The sequence below is a fragment of the Cupressus sempervirens genome, chromosome 1 (genome assembly GCF_028749045.1).
Source record: "Cupressus sempervirens isolate cs-2001-9-10 chromosome 1, ASM2874904v1, whole genome shotgun sequence".
NCBI classification, from domain to species: domain Eukaryota; kingdom Viridiplantae; phylum Streptophyta; class Pinopsida; order Cupressales; family Cupressaceae; genus Cupressus; species Cupressus sempervirens.
Genome location: NC_143118.1, coordinates 16,634,676 through 16,652,367, shown reverse-complemented (window position 1 = coordinate 16,652,367; position 17,692 = coordinate 16,634,676). Strand labels below are relative to the sequence as shown.

The following is a 17,692-nucleotide window of genomic DNA, read 5'->3' as shown; positions in this document are numbered from 1 at the left end:
GTTCATGGTTATGCCATTTGATCTAACCAATGCACCTGCTACATTTCAAAGTTGTATGAACCAGGTATTCAGGAAGCATCTGAGGAGATTTGTCTTGATCTTCTTTGATGACATCTTGGTCTTCAGTAAGACCTGGGAGGAGCACTTACATCATCTGGACGAGGTTTTATCTATTCTGGAGAGAGAGTCATTGTATGCCAAGGAATCTAAATGTGAGTTTGGCATGACTGAGCTCCTTTACCTTGGGAATATCATTAGTGCAGATGGCGTTCGGGTTGATCCTAAAAAGATTAGAGCTATTGTAGAGTGGCCTACTCCCACAAACCTTACATAGCTTAAGGGATTCTTTGGTTTATGTGGTTTTTATAGGAGGTTTGTTAAGGGATTCTCACAGATTGCTACACCCTTGACAGATCTTACCAGGAAAGGAGCCTTCGTGTGGACAGGGGCAGCACAGAGGTGTTTTGAGCATTTCAACCAGGTAATGTCTTCATGTCTAGTTCTAGCTCTACCGGATTTCACAAAGCCTTTTGAGCTTCATTGTGATGCATCAGGTGATGGGATTGGAGCAGTATTGATGCAGGAGAAGCATCCCATTGCATTCAAGAGTAGGAAGCTCTGAGGAGTTGAGAAAAATTATTCTATCTATGACCGGGAGATGTTGGCCATAACGCATGCATTGGCCAAATTTCGATCATATTTGGTGGTGGATGTTTTGTGATCAAAACTGATCACAACAGTATTAAATACTTCATGAGCCAGCGTGATCTTAATGACCGGCAACAAAATTGGGTGACTAAATTGCAGGCTTATGACTTTGACATAGAGTTTGTCAAAGGTAAGAAAAATGTGGTGGTTGATGCCTTATCTCGGAGATCTCGCTTATGTGCTCTGGCAGAGATTTCAGGAGATTGGAGAGATCGGATTATAGCAGAGTATGTCGAAGATGCTTGGGCTTCTGGATTGATTTCAGGTACCATACAGGATGATCGCTATGAGGTGATAGATGGATTGATCAGAGTTCAGGACAGGGTTTATTTGATTCCATCATCACATTTGAGAGAGGCGATACTGAAGACATTTCATGATGCACCCACAGCTGGACATCCGGGGGTCTTCAAGACCTACAGGCAGATCTGAGAGCGGTTTTCATGGAAAGGGCTCAAGGATGATGTTCAGAGGTATGTCAGGGAGTGTGTGGTTTGTCAACAGAATAAGGGAGAGCACACATTTCCTGCAGGTTTATTACAGCCCTTGCCCATTCCTAATAGGAAATGGGAAAGTATTTTGATGGACTTCATCACTGGTTTACCACGAGTGCAGGGAAGGGATTGCATCTATGTGGTGGTGGACCGCTTGACGAAGTTTGCTCACTTCTTTGCTATTCTATCCACTTATACAGCGGCACAGGTGGCAGATCTTTTCTTTAGAGAGATATTCAGGTTACATGGGCTGCCCAGAATCATTTTCAACGACCGGGATAGTAAGTTTATGAGTGTTTTTTGGCAAGAGTTGTTTAGGTTGTGTGGTACAGATCTTACACCGAGCACTAGTTATCATCTGCAAACAGATGGGAAAACAGAGATTGTGAATAAATGGGCGGAAGGATATTTGAGGAACTATGTAACTAAACAACAAAAGGCTTGGATCAGATGGTTGCATAAGGGAGAGTATTGTTATAACACCACTTATCATATGTCCATCAAGATGACTCCTTTTATGGCACTCTATGGTTATGAAGCACCTAGCTTCATGGATTTAGTTTTGGGGGACAGTAGAGTGCCCAAAGCCAAAAACTTATTGCAGGATAGTCAGGACATCCTGAAAGTGCTCAAAGAGAATATACAACAGGCCCAGAATCAACAGAAATTGTATGTTGATCAGCACTGAATAGAGCGTAGCTTCGAGGTAGGGGATATGGTTTACTTGAGGCTACAACCATATAGACAGTCATCGCTCAAGAAGAGTGGAGCTGAAAATTTGAAACCTAGATTTTATGATCCCTACAGGGTGATTCGCAAAATGGGCAAAGTCGCCTATGAGCTTGAGCTTCTAGAGGGCAATCGAGTACACAATGTGTTTCATGTGTCTAGGCTTAAGAAAGCCATTGGTCAGAGTGTAGTGCCTTCTACAGATTTACCCCCTTTGGATGAGGAGGGGAAGCTTGTGTTAGTACCTGAGGCTATTCTGGACACCAGAGAGAGGAAGCTTAGAAACAGGATAGTGAAGGAGTATTTGGTCAGATGGAAAGACCTGTCGGAGGAAGATTCTACATGGGAGAGTGAGCAAGTTATTCAGCAGGCTAGACTGAGATTGCTTGAGGATAAGCAATTTCAAGGGGGGCGAACTGTAATGTCCCCATTTTAGCAGTTGACCAAGTGTGTGTGTGTTAGCCTTGTTCTACATGGTCCCGAGGGCTAACGAAGGGTTTAATGGGATCCTGGAGTGTTTTTGCCTAGTCATTTCCAGTTTGGGCCAAAACGAAGTTGATTTACTTAGTTTCAGGCATACTTACTATTTTTAGTAAGTCGGCAGGACACAGTGCAGGTCAATTTTGGTGATTGGATTCAATACTCCTCGGTGAGAGCTTTTCGATCAGCTATCACTCGCATTATTCGGAGTCCGATTGCTAATACATTTTAATGCCTGAAGTTTTATTAAAGTAACGTCTAATTTAATTGTAAAATATTAAAGTGTTACTTTAATATTTATTTTATGGTGATGTGTACCCAAGGGAGACATAAGGGGTATTTTAATATATGTTTTATATATTACACATCTTTTATCCCACATCACCCATATGAGTTGAGTGGACCCTTGGAAATAGAATAAAAGGAAGCATTTGTGGCTTCATTAGGCAAGTTGAATATGAGAAGAAATTGGTGTGTGAGTTGCAGCTTCGTTCTTGGCATTTGAGGACGTCTATCCTCTCTTGTAACATTCTAGATGTCATTCCCTTGGGGTTTGGCCTTTGGAATTCTTTGTTATTGGCTTCATTATCAGGCAGTTTAGTTGCATTTCCGGCTACAGGCAGATTTGGTATTTTGCTCATATCTTCTTCACTACTTGTCTGACGCTTATGCCGCTTGGAGGGAATGGTATTATGAAGGTAGTGGACTGATTGAAGGACAAAGTATTGTAGCAGCAAGTTCGTAAGCATGGGCTGGAGTATTATGTCAATACTGCTGAAGTAATTAGTGAGTTGATAAATCTGCCATGTATTTGGTTTTATGAATTCTGAAAATAACATTTTATTAGCAGCAGTTCATTTCCACTTTGCATATCATTGTAGTTTCTTTCTTGTTTATGTTGTATGATACCAATTCCATGCACAAAACACAACAAACAATAAACGTTTGATTTTCGGAGTTATAAGGGGTTCAAAACATTAAACGGAGAAATAAGAAGTTGAATGCAAACTGTTTGACATAATTTCTTTCAGCAATTTGGTTTAGTTTTTTGGGACATCCAAGGGTGCCCATTACATGTCATTGCAAATATATCCAATATGATTAAACAAAACCATTTACACTATTAAAATGCTCATTCCACATACTTTGAACTATTTGACCACTTTGACCCCTTATTGACCAAAAATTATTGCTCGATTTGGCTAACTGCACCTTAGGAACACTTTAGTCCAATGTACTCTAGAACTTTCCAAATGCTCTATGGAAAAAACAATATTGCAACTATTCTTTAACTATCCAACCAGAGTTAGAGTAGATGACAATTAGGTGCCATAATGAATGGCTTGAAAGATGCTTGATTATGCAAATTTTCTTGACTGAGCAACATTCCAACTTTTGTCACTAATTGAGATCATTTTTCCAACTAAGAACCAAGTGAAATCTCTCAAAATCGTGATAGATGCTTATATTTGTCTATAAAAAGGTCCTATAGCACATGGAATTTTTAATACAATGCACAAGCTCCAAGATATGGGCCTCAAAAGATCATTGATCAATATGGTTTAGTGCACCTTTCGAACACTCCAATCGAGCATGGTTGTAAGCATTAAAGAAACTCCAATGGAAAATCATCATTTTCTTTAGCATTTACCCTAAAAAATGGATCTAATAAAATAAATGATTGGAGCTCACGATGAATAGTTTGAAAGATATATGCTTATGCAACTTTCAACTAAGCAACAATGCATGAACATTTGGCACCAATTGAGATCGGTTTGCCAAATGAAAACCAGGCGAAATCTCTCAAAACTATGGTAGATTCTTGAAGGCATCTATAGTATGGTCATGTTGATTAATAGATTGGTCTCTTTAAATTATTCCTTGACTCACTTCAACCCAATTACAATAAATCAAAGCAACGAACAACTAGAGAAATCATTATAAGATTAATGATTTTCCTCTAAATTTTAGAGGTACAACCCTCTCATCATAGATATGCAATGACTCTTGTTTTAGTTGTGTGTGTGGGTGTGTGGGTGGGGGGTATACTCTTAACTAGAGAGTAGGAAAGCCATTTAACAAATTCTCATCACTATGGCATATATTTGCAAAGATTAAATTGAAATATTGAAGATCAATAAGTTGATAACATTGATTTCCACACATAGATGAAAACCAAACATTAGTATTGATTATAAGTATGGATTTTCTACTAGAAAAGAAATAAACAAAAGTCAAGAAAGTGACATAACCCACTACACTTTAAAATATAAAATCAAAGCACATTTTAATGTTCATATTTTATTACCTTCTCATAATACATCTGTCACCATTAAATTATTATTTTTTAAAGTAAATTGGAGAGCAACAAGTTTTCCATAATCTGAGTTGACTTAGCTATCCTAATAGAAGGGTGGTATTTTCTAACAAAAACTTCTCCCTTTAGTAGAGAGTTTGAAAATATAATATAAGGACCTTTCATCCTCCCCCAATAGTTACAATAAGAATTTCTTGAAGAGTAAAAATTATAAAAATTTCACAAGTGTCCATCGTGTATCATTTCTACAAAGCTCCAAATAATTCATCCTTTGATGAGCTAACAATATTTCATATTTTGATGAACGAAAAACTCGAAGGAATTTCCCAGCCATCAAATCCAACAGGAAGAACAGGAAGAAAAATCCCAAAATCTACAAGGACAACTCTAGTAGAAAAATCTTGATAATCTTGAAAAGTGACCCTGGCAGTGGAATTATGGAAATAGGAAAAGCACATCTATAAATGGAATTCTAAAAATGGTAAAAGCACCTAACAATGGAATTCAAAAAATGAGAAATGCATCTTTGGCTGTAAAAATTCCAAAAATATGAAAAGCACCTTTGGTAATGGAATTCTAAAAATGGAAAAGTGCCTATGGCAGTGGAATTCTCATAGTGGGAAAAGAACCTCTGGCAGTGTAATTTCAAAATTGGGAAAATCACCTATGGTACAGTAGAATTTTGAAAATGTGAAAAGCGCCATTGTCAATGGAATACCCAAATATAGAAGGATGGCTAAGAAAATGACTCCATTTTTATAAAAAACAATCTCCTTTAGACAAGTTTCAACCAAGGGGTACCAAATTTTGGGCAATATGTCATATAGCACTTGACAGTTTGTTGATAGCCCATATGGACCCTAAAATACAAGCCTCAAAGGATTGTTGCCCAATTTGTCTTAGTGCGCCATGGGAGTACTACGATCTAACATGGCCATGAGTATTCTAGTGACTATGTGGTTCAAACAAGGTCATCTCTATCATTTACCCAGTCAACTAGACCTAATGCAGTAGATGGTTAGGGCCCATAATGAACAATTTGAAAGATACACAATTATACAACTTTCAAATGAGCGAAAATAAAACTTTTAGCACCAACCGAGATTTTTTTTCAAATAAAAACCAAGTGGAATCTCTAAAAATTGTGGTAGATGCATGTAGGTGTCTATATCATGGTCCTATAGTACTTGAAAATATATTGATACCCCACAGGAGCTCCAAGATATGGACCTTGAAAGATTGATGTCTGATTTGCCTCAGTTCACCTTGGAAATACTTCAATCTAACATGGTTGAGAGTGTTCAAGAAACAACGTGAGATAAACAAGGTCAACTTAGTATTTACCCAACCAAATAAAGCTAATGAAGTAGATGATTGGAGCCTAGGATGAATGGTTTGAAAGATGCATGATTATGGAACTTTTGACTGAACAACAATACAACTTTTGGCACCAATTAATATCAATTTTCCAAAAGAAAACTAAGTAGAATATATCAAAACTATGGTAGATTCCTATAGGAATATATACGATGGTCCTATAGCACTTGACAGTTTGTTGATACCTTGCATAAGCTTTAAGATATGGTTCTCAAAATATTGTCGCTTAATTTGGCTTAGCACACCTTAGGAACACTTTGGTTCGGCGTGGTTGTGAGTGTTAAAGAAACCAAGTAGGCCAAAGAGGGTTATGTCTAGCATTTAGCCAACCAACCAGAGCTAATGGAGTAGACGGTTGGGGGCCCATGATGAACAATTTGAAAGATGCATAATTATACAACTTTTGAAACCAATCGAGATCGGTTTGAAAATGAAAACCAAGTCTAGAATCTATCAAAACTATGGTAGATGTATGTATTCATCTATAAAAAAATTATATAGCACTTGAGATTTTATCAGTACCCCGCATGAGCTCTTGAAAACAGGCCTTGAAAGATCATTGCCTAATTTGTATTAGTGCACCTTGGGAACACTCTAGTCTGGCATAGTTGTGAGTGTTTGAGTGAATATATGGGCCATACAAGGCGTCTCTAACATTTACCTATCTAGCCTAGATGGTTAGGGCCTACAATGAATGGTTTGAAAGATGCATGATTATGAAACTTCCAACTAAGCAACAATGCACCTTTTGGAACTAAAATCGGTTTTCCAAATGAAAACTAGGTGGAATCTCTCAAGATTGTGGTAGATGAATGTATGCATCTATAGCAAGGTTATGTAGCACTTGACATTTTGTCAATACCTCATAGTGGAGAACATCAAAGGACTATTGCCTGATTTGGCTTAATGCACCTTGGGAACATGCTAGTCCAACATGGCTATGAGCATTCTAGCAACTTTGTGGGATAAACAAGGTTGTCTCTAGTATTTTCCTTGCCAACTAGAGCCAATGGAGTAGACAATTAGGGCCCACAATGAAAGATTTGAAAGACGAACAATTATGCAACTTTCAATTGAGCAAAAATACAACTTTTGGCACCAACCGAGATCAGTTTTCGAAATGAAAACCAAATGAAATCTCTCAAAAATGAGGTAGATGCATATAGGCATCCATAGCATGGTGCCATAGCACTTTCCATTTTGTTGATACCCTACATGAGTTCCAAGGTGTAGGCTTCAAAAGGTCATTACCTAATTTGACTTAGTGCACCTTAGGAACACTCTAGTCTGGTATAGTCGTGTGTGTTTAAGTGACTCTATGGGCCAAGTAAGGTAATGGTGTAGAAGATTTAGCATTTGAAAGATATCCAATGCTTCACATCTTAGGAAATTTGAAAGAAATGGAACTAACAAATCATCAAATTAGATAGTAATATGATTTTTGTAGGATTGTAACATAAATAAGCCACCTAGATCTTCAAGGGAACTATTATCTACCATTTTATGTGAAAGAGGGGAAGATTTTTTTTAACAAGATCTCATGCTTGAACAGTACATGCATCAATTGCGATGGTTAAACACGTTTATTAATTTTTCATATGGACAATACACATGCAATTGGCAATAGAAAAGTAGATTTTTGAAAATATAAGACTATAACATATGCACTAAAAGATGGAAAAGACGCCAAAAGGTGTGATTTAGTAATTGAAAACCTTCAATTGTATTAGCTCATAAATATTTTTCACATAATAAAATTACTTATGAGTATGGAAGACATACACATAGAGCTCAATGGTTGGATTTGTAATTCAAGTTGTGCAAGGACACATTTCCACTAGATATAATTGTCTTGGGTGTGGACTTTGTAGATAACTACACACTATAACAACCACAAAACAAGGGGCAATCAAAGTATTATAGTTCTCAAAAGGTTGCTATATTTGTTCATATAATTTTTATGCATTCATGTTTCAATACAGAGCAGGACAAGAAGATATTGAGGGAGTGTTTTTTTTGCATCAACAATGATCACTCACATTCTATAGAGTTCATACAATAAGAAGTTGTGCATGAGTGATTCATTTTCACATGAAGAGATTTATACATTTCAAAATATCTTTGACTAATTTTAATTTCAAGATATATACTTTAAATTTTGCAAAGAATTGTGTCTGAGTTGAATCCAAAAATATTTTGGATGTAGATCCTGGACTCAACTACTAATCATCTTTCTTACAACATCTCTTTGATTAGGAGTGTTTAGTTGAAACTTGTGTGTTATTCTCCCAAACTATTCAATAAATTATGTAACATTAGATCGCTATCCTTAGATGGATAAAGGAGGAAATGAAAAACAACCAACATATGGGAAGAATTTAATCTTACTTGGGAAGAGCTCTCTAGGAATCCAACAGCTAGTTGTGAAGATCAAATATATAAGGCCACAAATGAAAGAATATATATACTAAACCTTTATTTTGTTATAGGGCCCCATTTTTTTGTAAAATCTTGGCCATTAACTACCACTAAGGATGATTTAGCATAAAGAAGAGGATGAAAGTTCTTCCTCAAAGGGTAGATAACACTTGAACCAAAACCTAAGAATTATCTTATATCTATTGTCAAGATAATAAATGCTTATAATAATTGTAGAGAAGAATATTGAATAAAAACAATCATTGCAGAGAAGAACTCATACCATTGCATTTTTGCCATTTTTTAAGCCACTTTGTGTGGATTTTTTTGGTGCATGTTAGTATCTCACTTGATTATCTATTTTTGGTGAACTTATTGACCTTAAAATAAAGGCAAACACTTTTATGTGCCATATCAAATGGAAGTGTCATTAAGTGTCTCACTCTTAGGTCATTGTAGTTTGATTGGAAGGGTTCTTCGATCAAATGTCATATAATCTCAATCTAAGTAATGAGGATAATAATTATAAATCTCAAGCCCCTATTTTTCCAAAAACAATTATTGAATTTTTTGAAATGAGGGATTGACTATGATAATTAATATACTTGCCCAATATTTATCATACTCTACCATATTTTTTGACAAATTTTAAATAATACACAAATTCACCAAGATAATAAATATGCTTATATATATTATTTGTCAAAATATCATAATATTTTTAGGCAAGAGTTTACAACACAAAGATAAATTATGAACTTCTTATCAAAAGATTTTCGGTTCAAATCTACTCAAACTTAATACAAAAGAATAATTAATCTGAATAAATAATAATAAATAAGTAACGAGTAATCTACAGTTCAGCTCATTACCAATTTAAAAAGCATCTAAAATAGTATACATTAATGAAAACTGACCCGAATGATCGAGAGCTAAGGCCGCAGCTTTGAAGAAACGAAACTGATCAATCTGAACAGAAAACGAAAAGAAAGTCGAATTGAGAGTGGCTCCGGCCGATGCAAAATTCACGCCATGCTTAAAATTAGACCCCAGCGATCTAAGATATGGATCCACCAATCCGTACCCCAAACCCTGAGCTGCACAGTTTCGACGATTATTTAACAGAAGATTTAGAATTACAAATTCCGTAACGAAAAAAACGTAAAACAAGAGGAACATGTTTAAAAACTTGAGCAAACTTGATTACAGGGCAAAAAATGGCAATTAACTGCAGAGAAAGAAGAAATAAGAAGAAATGCACAGGAAATTCGTTTTTTCAAATTGATCAAAGTTCATCACAAGGAAAATAATAGCAAAGAAATCGTAGAAAAAATAAATATATAGAAATTCGTCTAAAATCAGAGGACCTTTTTTTTCAAATGATCAAAGTTGATTGTAATTGATTGTAAAGAAACTAAATTGATTGTAAAGAAACTAACGGCAAAGGAATCGTAGAAAAGATAAACATGCAGAAATTCATCTAAAATCAGAGGAATTTCTTTATCTAAATGATCAAAGTTGATTATAATTGATTTTATGGAAATATAACATAACGGGAAAGGAACTGCAGAAAAAAGGAAATATAAAGAAATTAATGTACGATCAGAGGAAGTCTTTTATCTAAATGACAAACTTGATTATAATTGATGACAGCTGTAGAAAAGAAAAAAAAAAGAAGAAATGCATCCAGAGTCTGGAAAAGCTTTTTTGATCAATTAAAAATTGATTACGAAGAACAATTAAAAATTGATTACGAAGAACATAATAGCAAGATGCACAAACAGAAGATATAAAAAGAAAATAAAATAAGACAATCAGATGATTTTTTTACAGATGAGTAAATAAAGTAAGAGAAACGGAGTAAATTCTTACAAATGAGGAAATACAATAAGACAATAAAGATGGATTTTTTACAAATGAGGAAATAAAATAAGGGAAACAGATGAAATTCTTACAAATGAAGAAATAAGATGAGACAATCAGATGAATTTTTGACAGATGAGGAAATAAAGTAAGAGAATTAGATGAAATTCTTACAAACGAAGACTAAAAATACGAGAATCAGAGGAAATTCTTACAAATAAAGAAATAAAATAAGAGAATCAGAGTAAATTCTTACAAACGAAGTCGATTGAAAGGCGGCCGTTGCCGTATCGGCCGGTCGGACGGCCGAAATAATGAAGACCATAAGGAGGGAAATCGGAGGCTTGGCGCCATGGCCTAGCCGCCATATTTTCTCCAACGTCTAACATGGACGCTCCAAAGACGAACAATGGAGGTCTGCATTCCCCTGCCTCCCCTGAATGTACCAGAAAAACCGTCACCGCTACAACAAGAAGAAGAAGCCGTTTCTTTCCCTTCTCCTTCCAGCACGCCATTTTCCACTGAATAAAAATTCTGGCTCGGAGGGTTTGAATTTATGTGTAAGAAAAATGGGGAGAGTAGCGAATCCGTAGGCCATTTTTCCTCCCGCGACTTTCTTTGTATTCTTCGAATGGTCTACGATACATAATAGTAATATTATAATAGCAATATTTTTGGGGGAAAGTCGGTAGCGCATGCATTTGTCAGTGTCTACTTGTGATGGATCATGTACTTGAGGTCATAATTAGGGAGATGGTCAATAAGATGGCCAAACACGTCATTCATATCTTAAATTAATTCAATTATAGTTTGACAAACCCATTATACATGTATTCTATATTAAATTTTAAGGTTAGTGTGATTTTAGATTTGTAAAATTCATAAGTCTTTAGATTCGATTGCTAGGATATTAGGTTAGTGTGTATTCAAAGATAAGATTTTAGATTTGTACAATTCATATGAATGTATGGTAGTCTTTAGATTTGATAGCTAAGACATTAGAATGGTGTGTGTTCAAAGATAAGATTTTAGATTTGTACAATTCATATGAATATATAGTAGTCTTTAGATTTGATTGCTAAGATATGTTTATCATTAATGTTTTCTATCATAATATAGTGTCATCCATCATCACCATGTAATTATTATCATGTATGTACTATGTTTTTAAGTCTTTATAGAAATATATTAAGTTTTTAGGTTAGTGTATATTTGAAGATAAGATTTTAGATTTGTATAATTCATATGAATGTATTATACGACCTTTAGATTTGTTTGCTAAGATATTTTTATCATTAATGTTTTCGGTCATATAGTGTGACCAATCATCACTATGTATTTATTATCTTTTGCTAAGTTGAATAATCACATTATTCATGTATTCATAAAAAAAATTAATGCATGATGTTTTAAGCTCTTAAGTTTTCATAAAATACATTTCATGTATTTATTTATTTTGTAGTTTAGGACAATTTTAACAAATATGTTTTTAACTGATAGACTTTTTGTGGGAGCTATGCTCTAATAAATGACATTTATTTTCTAATAGATATTAGCCTTCTCTCTCGAAAGTTTTCCTCTTTTGACTATAGAAAACATTTGAATTTTTTTCTCCCTATTTTTTGTTGGAAATTAACAAATGATTATGAATCTAAATAGCAAGTCACTTTTCCCCTATTCTTATCTAAATTTTTTGGGGCTTATCAAAATCCAAAAAAATATGATTTTCTCCCATCATTCAATTAAATAAGCATATCTAGTCTTTAGTTAATTTTTATACATACACAAACATTTTGTTAAACACATTATGTGCTAATCAAACAATTGTGTGTGTAGACAACCTGAAATTGGCAAGACTTTGGAAGCATGATTTTCATCAAATTAGTAAAGATTAAGGACAAAATCAAAGAAAGTGAGGAAAAACAATAGAGATTTGGATTAACCACAACATCAAGATATTTACGTATTTAATTAATTGCCTAATCCTTGACCAATTTAGAATTAAAAATTCCAAAAATATTTCAAAATGGAAATTTAATTCAAAATGGGAAATCAAAAATCAAATAAAAAAAGAGGAAAATGCAAAATTGAAAAGAAATGCAAATTTAAATAAAACAAATAAGTCATTATCCTCTCAAAAGTGAAAATCTACCTTTTTGGATTTGAAAAGAAAAGCAAATGCTCATTTAGATCCTCACAATCCAAATCTGTTGGACTTTTCCTCTTGGGGTTTTATGAGATATTTCTAGATTTACCATTAACCCTAGTAAAAAAAGTAAATCCTACATCTTTACCCCAACCCCTTCTAAAATCTTATAAATAGAAGGAAAAATCAAGAGAAAATGACCCAAGTTTTATGCATCCTTACTATAGGCATACTAGAGCTAGCAATTGTCAAGTCATTTAGCATCATTACTATAGAGAATTTTAGCACCATTTGGCATTTTTTTATCATCATTTAGCATTATTTAGCATTGTTTAGTATCATTTATGCTCATATCTATAGCACTTTCATGTTCATATCTTGTTAAATCTTGCATTCATATAGATCTCATTGTTAGAATATTTAGAATAACTGAGAGGGGGGGATCAGTTATACAATGTCCAAATGTACCTATTGAACAAACAAACACTTAAACAACTTTAGATCTTATCATTTCATTTCTCGACCTCTATTGTAAACTATTTGCAACATTAACTAGTTGTTCTTTGTTCTTTAAAGTAACAGACTTGTAGAATGTAAACTTAGAACAATAAACCATCACAATAACATTCACACAAGTTTGACACTAGGATTTTACGTGGAAACCCAAGTTGGGAAAACCACCACCAACATGTCACCAATTTTCACTCTTCCGAAGTGGGTCCTATTAGGAGCCAACCCTCTTAAAGGTTACAATACACACTATTAAATGTGACCTTGTTAAAGGATTTAATCACTTTGTTAGGAGTGGCCTTGTTAGAGGACTTTAGAACATTTCATTAGAATGTCACCCAATTAAAGAATTTACACAAATTGTTAGGTCCTTATGACTATTAGGTCAACCTTGATTAAAGGATTTCAAATACTGTTCACAATGATTAGAAAGTAGCAGCAGGTTTGATATGTTTAGTACAACTCACTTTGCATGTTTAGATCTTTGTTTAGCTCTTAATACTAATTCACTGTCTAGCCTTTTGTCATCTTCAATCTCATATTCACTTGGCAAACCTTCAAGAAATCACCCTTCACTTCTTCTCAATTAAGCCTTCTTCTCAATTTCATTAGTCAACAACATCAATAACAACTCCAAATTTATGGAGCTCCTTCATATGCAGATACAACACAACACACACACATACCATACATCAAAAATTCACCTATGTGCCTCCTTAAATAGGTAGTTATAATATTTTTTTCTTAATCAACATTATAGATCTTAGGGTTCATGATTTGATTCATCAGATACAATGTATCTAATCATCATTGTATTTATCTCTTCTTTTCTAGAAACTTCTTCTTATATTTTATCTCGTAGATCATTTACCTAATCCTCTCCTAGAATTAAATGATCCAACTCATCAATCCTCATCTTCAACATGTTTTCCATATCCCAAGAAATCAACTTAGTTGACTGGAAATTATGATTTCTCATAAACAATTAAAATGTTGTTCCTTGGCCAACACTAAGTTCCAACACTCGATCATCACTGAGTTTCTCAGTCACTACATAACTTCTTTCTCCGCGCAACACTATCACTCAGTTGATACTGATGCTCAATCAACACTGATTTTTCTTGGCACTTACCGTGGCTCAGTTGACACTAGCATCACTCAGCATGTAAATTGAAATTCTTTGGTCTTTACTATGTTGCTTAGTCAAGCCTGCATAAGTGATCCATCTTTCCTTGCACTGTCAAGACTTGAACATTACTGTCTTTTCCTCTCTTAGCATGATTTAAACAATGATTTTTTCTTGCCAAAGTCTAACTAATCAAATGTCCATTTGTAGCTTCCTCTTCATAACTCAACCTTTCCTCTATATGCTTTTGTTATGAAAAACTTGTCAAATCCTCTTCATCAATCAAATAGATATGACATTTAGATCAAATAAAAAATTGTCTCATCAATAGATTTGACATCAATGACAACACAACAATTTTTCCAATTGTAGTTTCCAATAATCTCCCTCTTTGGAATTGATGGAAACACCTCAATATCTCAACAAAATGTTTGCAAAAACACTTTAGGTTACCATATAATCCAAAATTTGCATAGACTTTGAGTAACACTCTTCAATATATCAGATTGTTTGATTAATATCCTTAGTTTCATTCTGAACTCCCTCTAAGTAATCAATTTCTCTTTCTTGAATAATCTCCCTCTTTGAAGATAATCTCTTCCATATTGCAATCTCTCCCACTAGGGTTTCAATCTCTCCCTTTAGTATTTTGTGGAATCAATATCTCCCTCTTTGACAACAATGTGAAAGACACTATCTCTTTGATTCATACATCTTGATTATGTAGATAACTACATGTCAGGCTTGAATTCTTCATCTATCACCTTTATATGGCTGATATGTTATGTTCTTCCTCTACTTCAGTACTACCTTAGGCAACTCCCAAAGTAGAATTGTTTGCATCAACGTGTAAGATAGTATGTTCAACAAATTTGATGCAATGCTTCTTTGTAGCTTAAGTAGCTTTGTTTAGGGGAATATGTTGACATTATAGTCAAAAAAAATTTATTAGTGACACACACTTAATCAAATGGTTAGTAGCTACTGAGATTGTCATGCAATCTACTATGTTAACCAAGCAATTCAGGTTCTACTAAGTTCTATAGTTGCTACTAAGTTTCAGGAATAGTATTCAGTTCGCACTGAGTAGTATCTACCAAGTTGATGATTATCAGTGTAAACCAAGTTGCATAGTGTTTACCAAGTTTCATAATGCAAACCAAGTTCTCCATTGTATACCAAGTTCATAGCATCAGTGATGTGAATCTAGTGTTGATCGAGCTAGGATGCGGCAACCAAGTGATTCAATTTATATCGAGCTCATAGTGTTAGTGTTGATCGAACTATGTAGTGTCAACCAAGTGATTTAGTTTATATGTTGAGTTTCACAATGTTCACCGAGTCACCACTATTGATCGAGTTCAAACTACTTGGAATTAATTAGTATGAATCGAGCTTCTACATCTACTGAGAGCATGATGATGCTGAGTTTTGACAATGATTGTTGAGTATCGGAACCTCACCAAGTCTGTCATCAAAACCTGAGTTTTAGCAGCTGAGTGACTTTGTGTATTTTCGTGAAACTTGCATTGTAGCCGACTCTGATGAATTGTAATTTGGATTGGTATATATGTAATGTATTGTATCACATCCAAAGAGAATGAATAATATAAGAATATGGAAAGATATGTATAAGAGTAGTGTGAAGTAAGAAGACTACAAGCAGTATAAGGAGCAACAAAGATTTATCTATCACAACAAGGTGATCATAACACTCCAAAGGAATCTCAACTAGCAAATCAAGTTGCAGATTAGATATCAGCAACTGGTTCATCATAATAAGTGGAATAGTTAAATCCTTTCACAACGTAGACTTAATAGTCTTTTGTAAATCTCTTTACCAAGTGCATACTTCATTGTATGTTTTGTAAATCCTTTCACAAGGTGGACCTAGTAATCCTTATTACTCCTAATAGGGAAGATCATCATAAGTGATCAATTGTAAGCCTTAACCGGACAACTTTATACTATAGTACTAAAGCTTGTGGGTATCATCCCCACCACAGTTTTACTTTCTATTTGGAAGGTTTCTGGGTCACCATCTCTTGTGTCAAAGTGTTATGAATGTTTTAATGCTTTCAGTTTTTCATGCATGCAATTAGATCAGAATACATATGAAGGATTAATTGGTGAAATAAGAATATGTTTTATTGGTTCCTGATTCACCCCTTCCCTCGGTAACCTAGCCTATCTTATATTTCCAAGAATTGGTATAAAGCTTTGTGGTTCTCAAAGAAGAAGTTTAACAACTTGAACAAAGATCAGAGGCAATGGAGGTATTCAGACTTGATAAGGTTATTGACAATGAAAAGTTGGATTTGGAATTGGCTATTGGGCAACTTAAGAAAGAAAAGGAGCAAATCTCTTGATCCTTGAAAAGAAGAAAAGATCTTGTAGTACAAATGAATGATGAACTCTACACTGAAGAAAGAATTGAAGATATATATTTAGAAAGAGATTCAGATGAAGCTAATAAGGCAATTAGAGAATTATTAGAAAACAATTGTAACCTTCAAGAAGAATTCAGAAAGCTGAAAAGAGAAAAAGCAATTGAGTCAGTAAGATTGTGTGAAGTCATGGAAGAAAAAGACAAGGCCAAAGAAGAGATAAAAGGAAAGAACAATTGAATTCAACATCTATCTCTTCAACAAGCAAACTTCATTGATCAGCTTACTAATGCAAATGAAGAAATCATGAATCTAAGATTAGAGAATGAAAGATTGCAAAATGATCTAAACATTGAAAAGAAAACCAATGAAAGGATGATGAAATCTCAAGTAGACATGAATCGGTTGAAAGAGAAAATTCAATATAGGCAGAAAGGTAAAGTAGGAATAGGATACATAGAAGAAGGTGAATCTGTCATGCCCAAAAATACAGGGCAAAAACACACTAACAAATTTTTTATTTTTTTTTTAGGGTGATAACAGGATGAGATGTAATACATAAGTATTTGAATAAAAATACTTTACTTCCCCAAACTCATGTATAATTACAAAATTTAAGTACAAAACAAATGCAAATTTTCTTAACATATTTTAAACTTAAAATTTTATAGCTAAGTATATATCAACATGTTATCTAATTAATCTAGATTAACCGAATGTGATTACCAATCATAAAAATGTGCAATAAGGTAACACCATCACATCTAATTTTTAAGTAACATTTGCAAAACTAAAAAAATAAAACTATAAGACTCATTGAAAGAATATTTACTCAATCTCTTTTTCTATAAAACTACCTGGTTCAAAGGCTCCGTCGGGAAAGAACCAGTAAGAAAACCTGGCTTCGTTGCCACTTCAACAAAAGTTTAAAAATACATTTCTACACAGGATTCTAATCTCGAACATAATTGAATTTCAACAATCAATATACATTTCCATCATGGCCCTTAATAAGGGACCCATTTCAATTTCTATAATACATTGTTGGGGATGTGGACAGAATGAAAACTGCCCAGGTGACAACCAAACATAACAAGGAGATAAAATCAGACATTCATATCCATACTAGGTTTTCAC

General features: G+C 34.2%; 1 protein-coding gene across 2 annotated transcripts in view; it reads right to left on the bottom strand.

Moving 5' to 3' along the window:
• Window positions 1–11,019, bottom strand: part of LOC149575938 (alpha-L-fucosidase 3-like) — an 84,969-nt gene extending 73,950 nt beyond the window's left edge. The window contains exons 1-2 of one of the 2 annotated variants that reach the window (XM_089816038.1): window positions 10,643–11,019; window positions 9,441–9,620 (exon numbers count right to left, since the gene is read on the bottom strand). In XM_089816038.1, coding sequence (XP_089672164.1) covers window positions 9,441–9,620; window positions 10,643–10,901 — 439 coding nt within the window. In that variant the 5' untranslated portion in view covers window positions 10,902–11,019. The remainder of the gene's footprint in view (window positions 1–9,440; window positions 9,621–10,642) is intronic. The other variant, XM_089816040.1, reaches the window with a different exon arrangement.
• Between the last annotated feature and the right edge of the window lie 6,673 nt (window positions 11,020–17,692).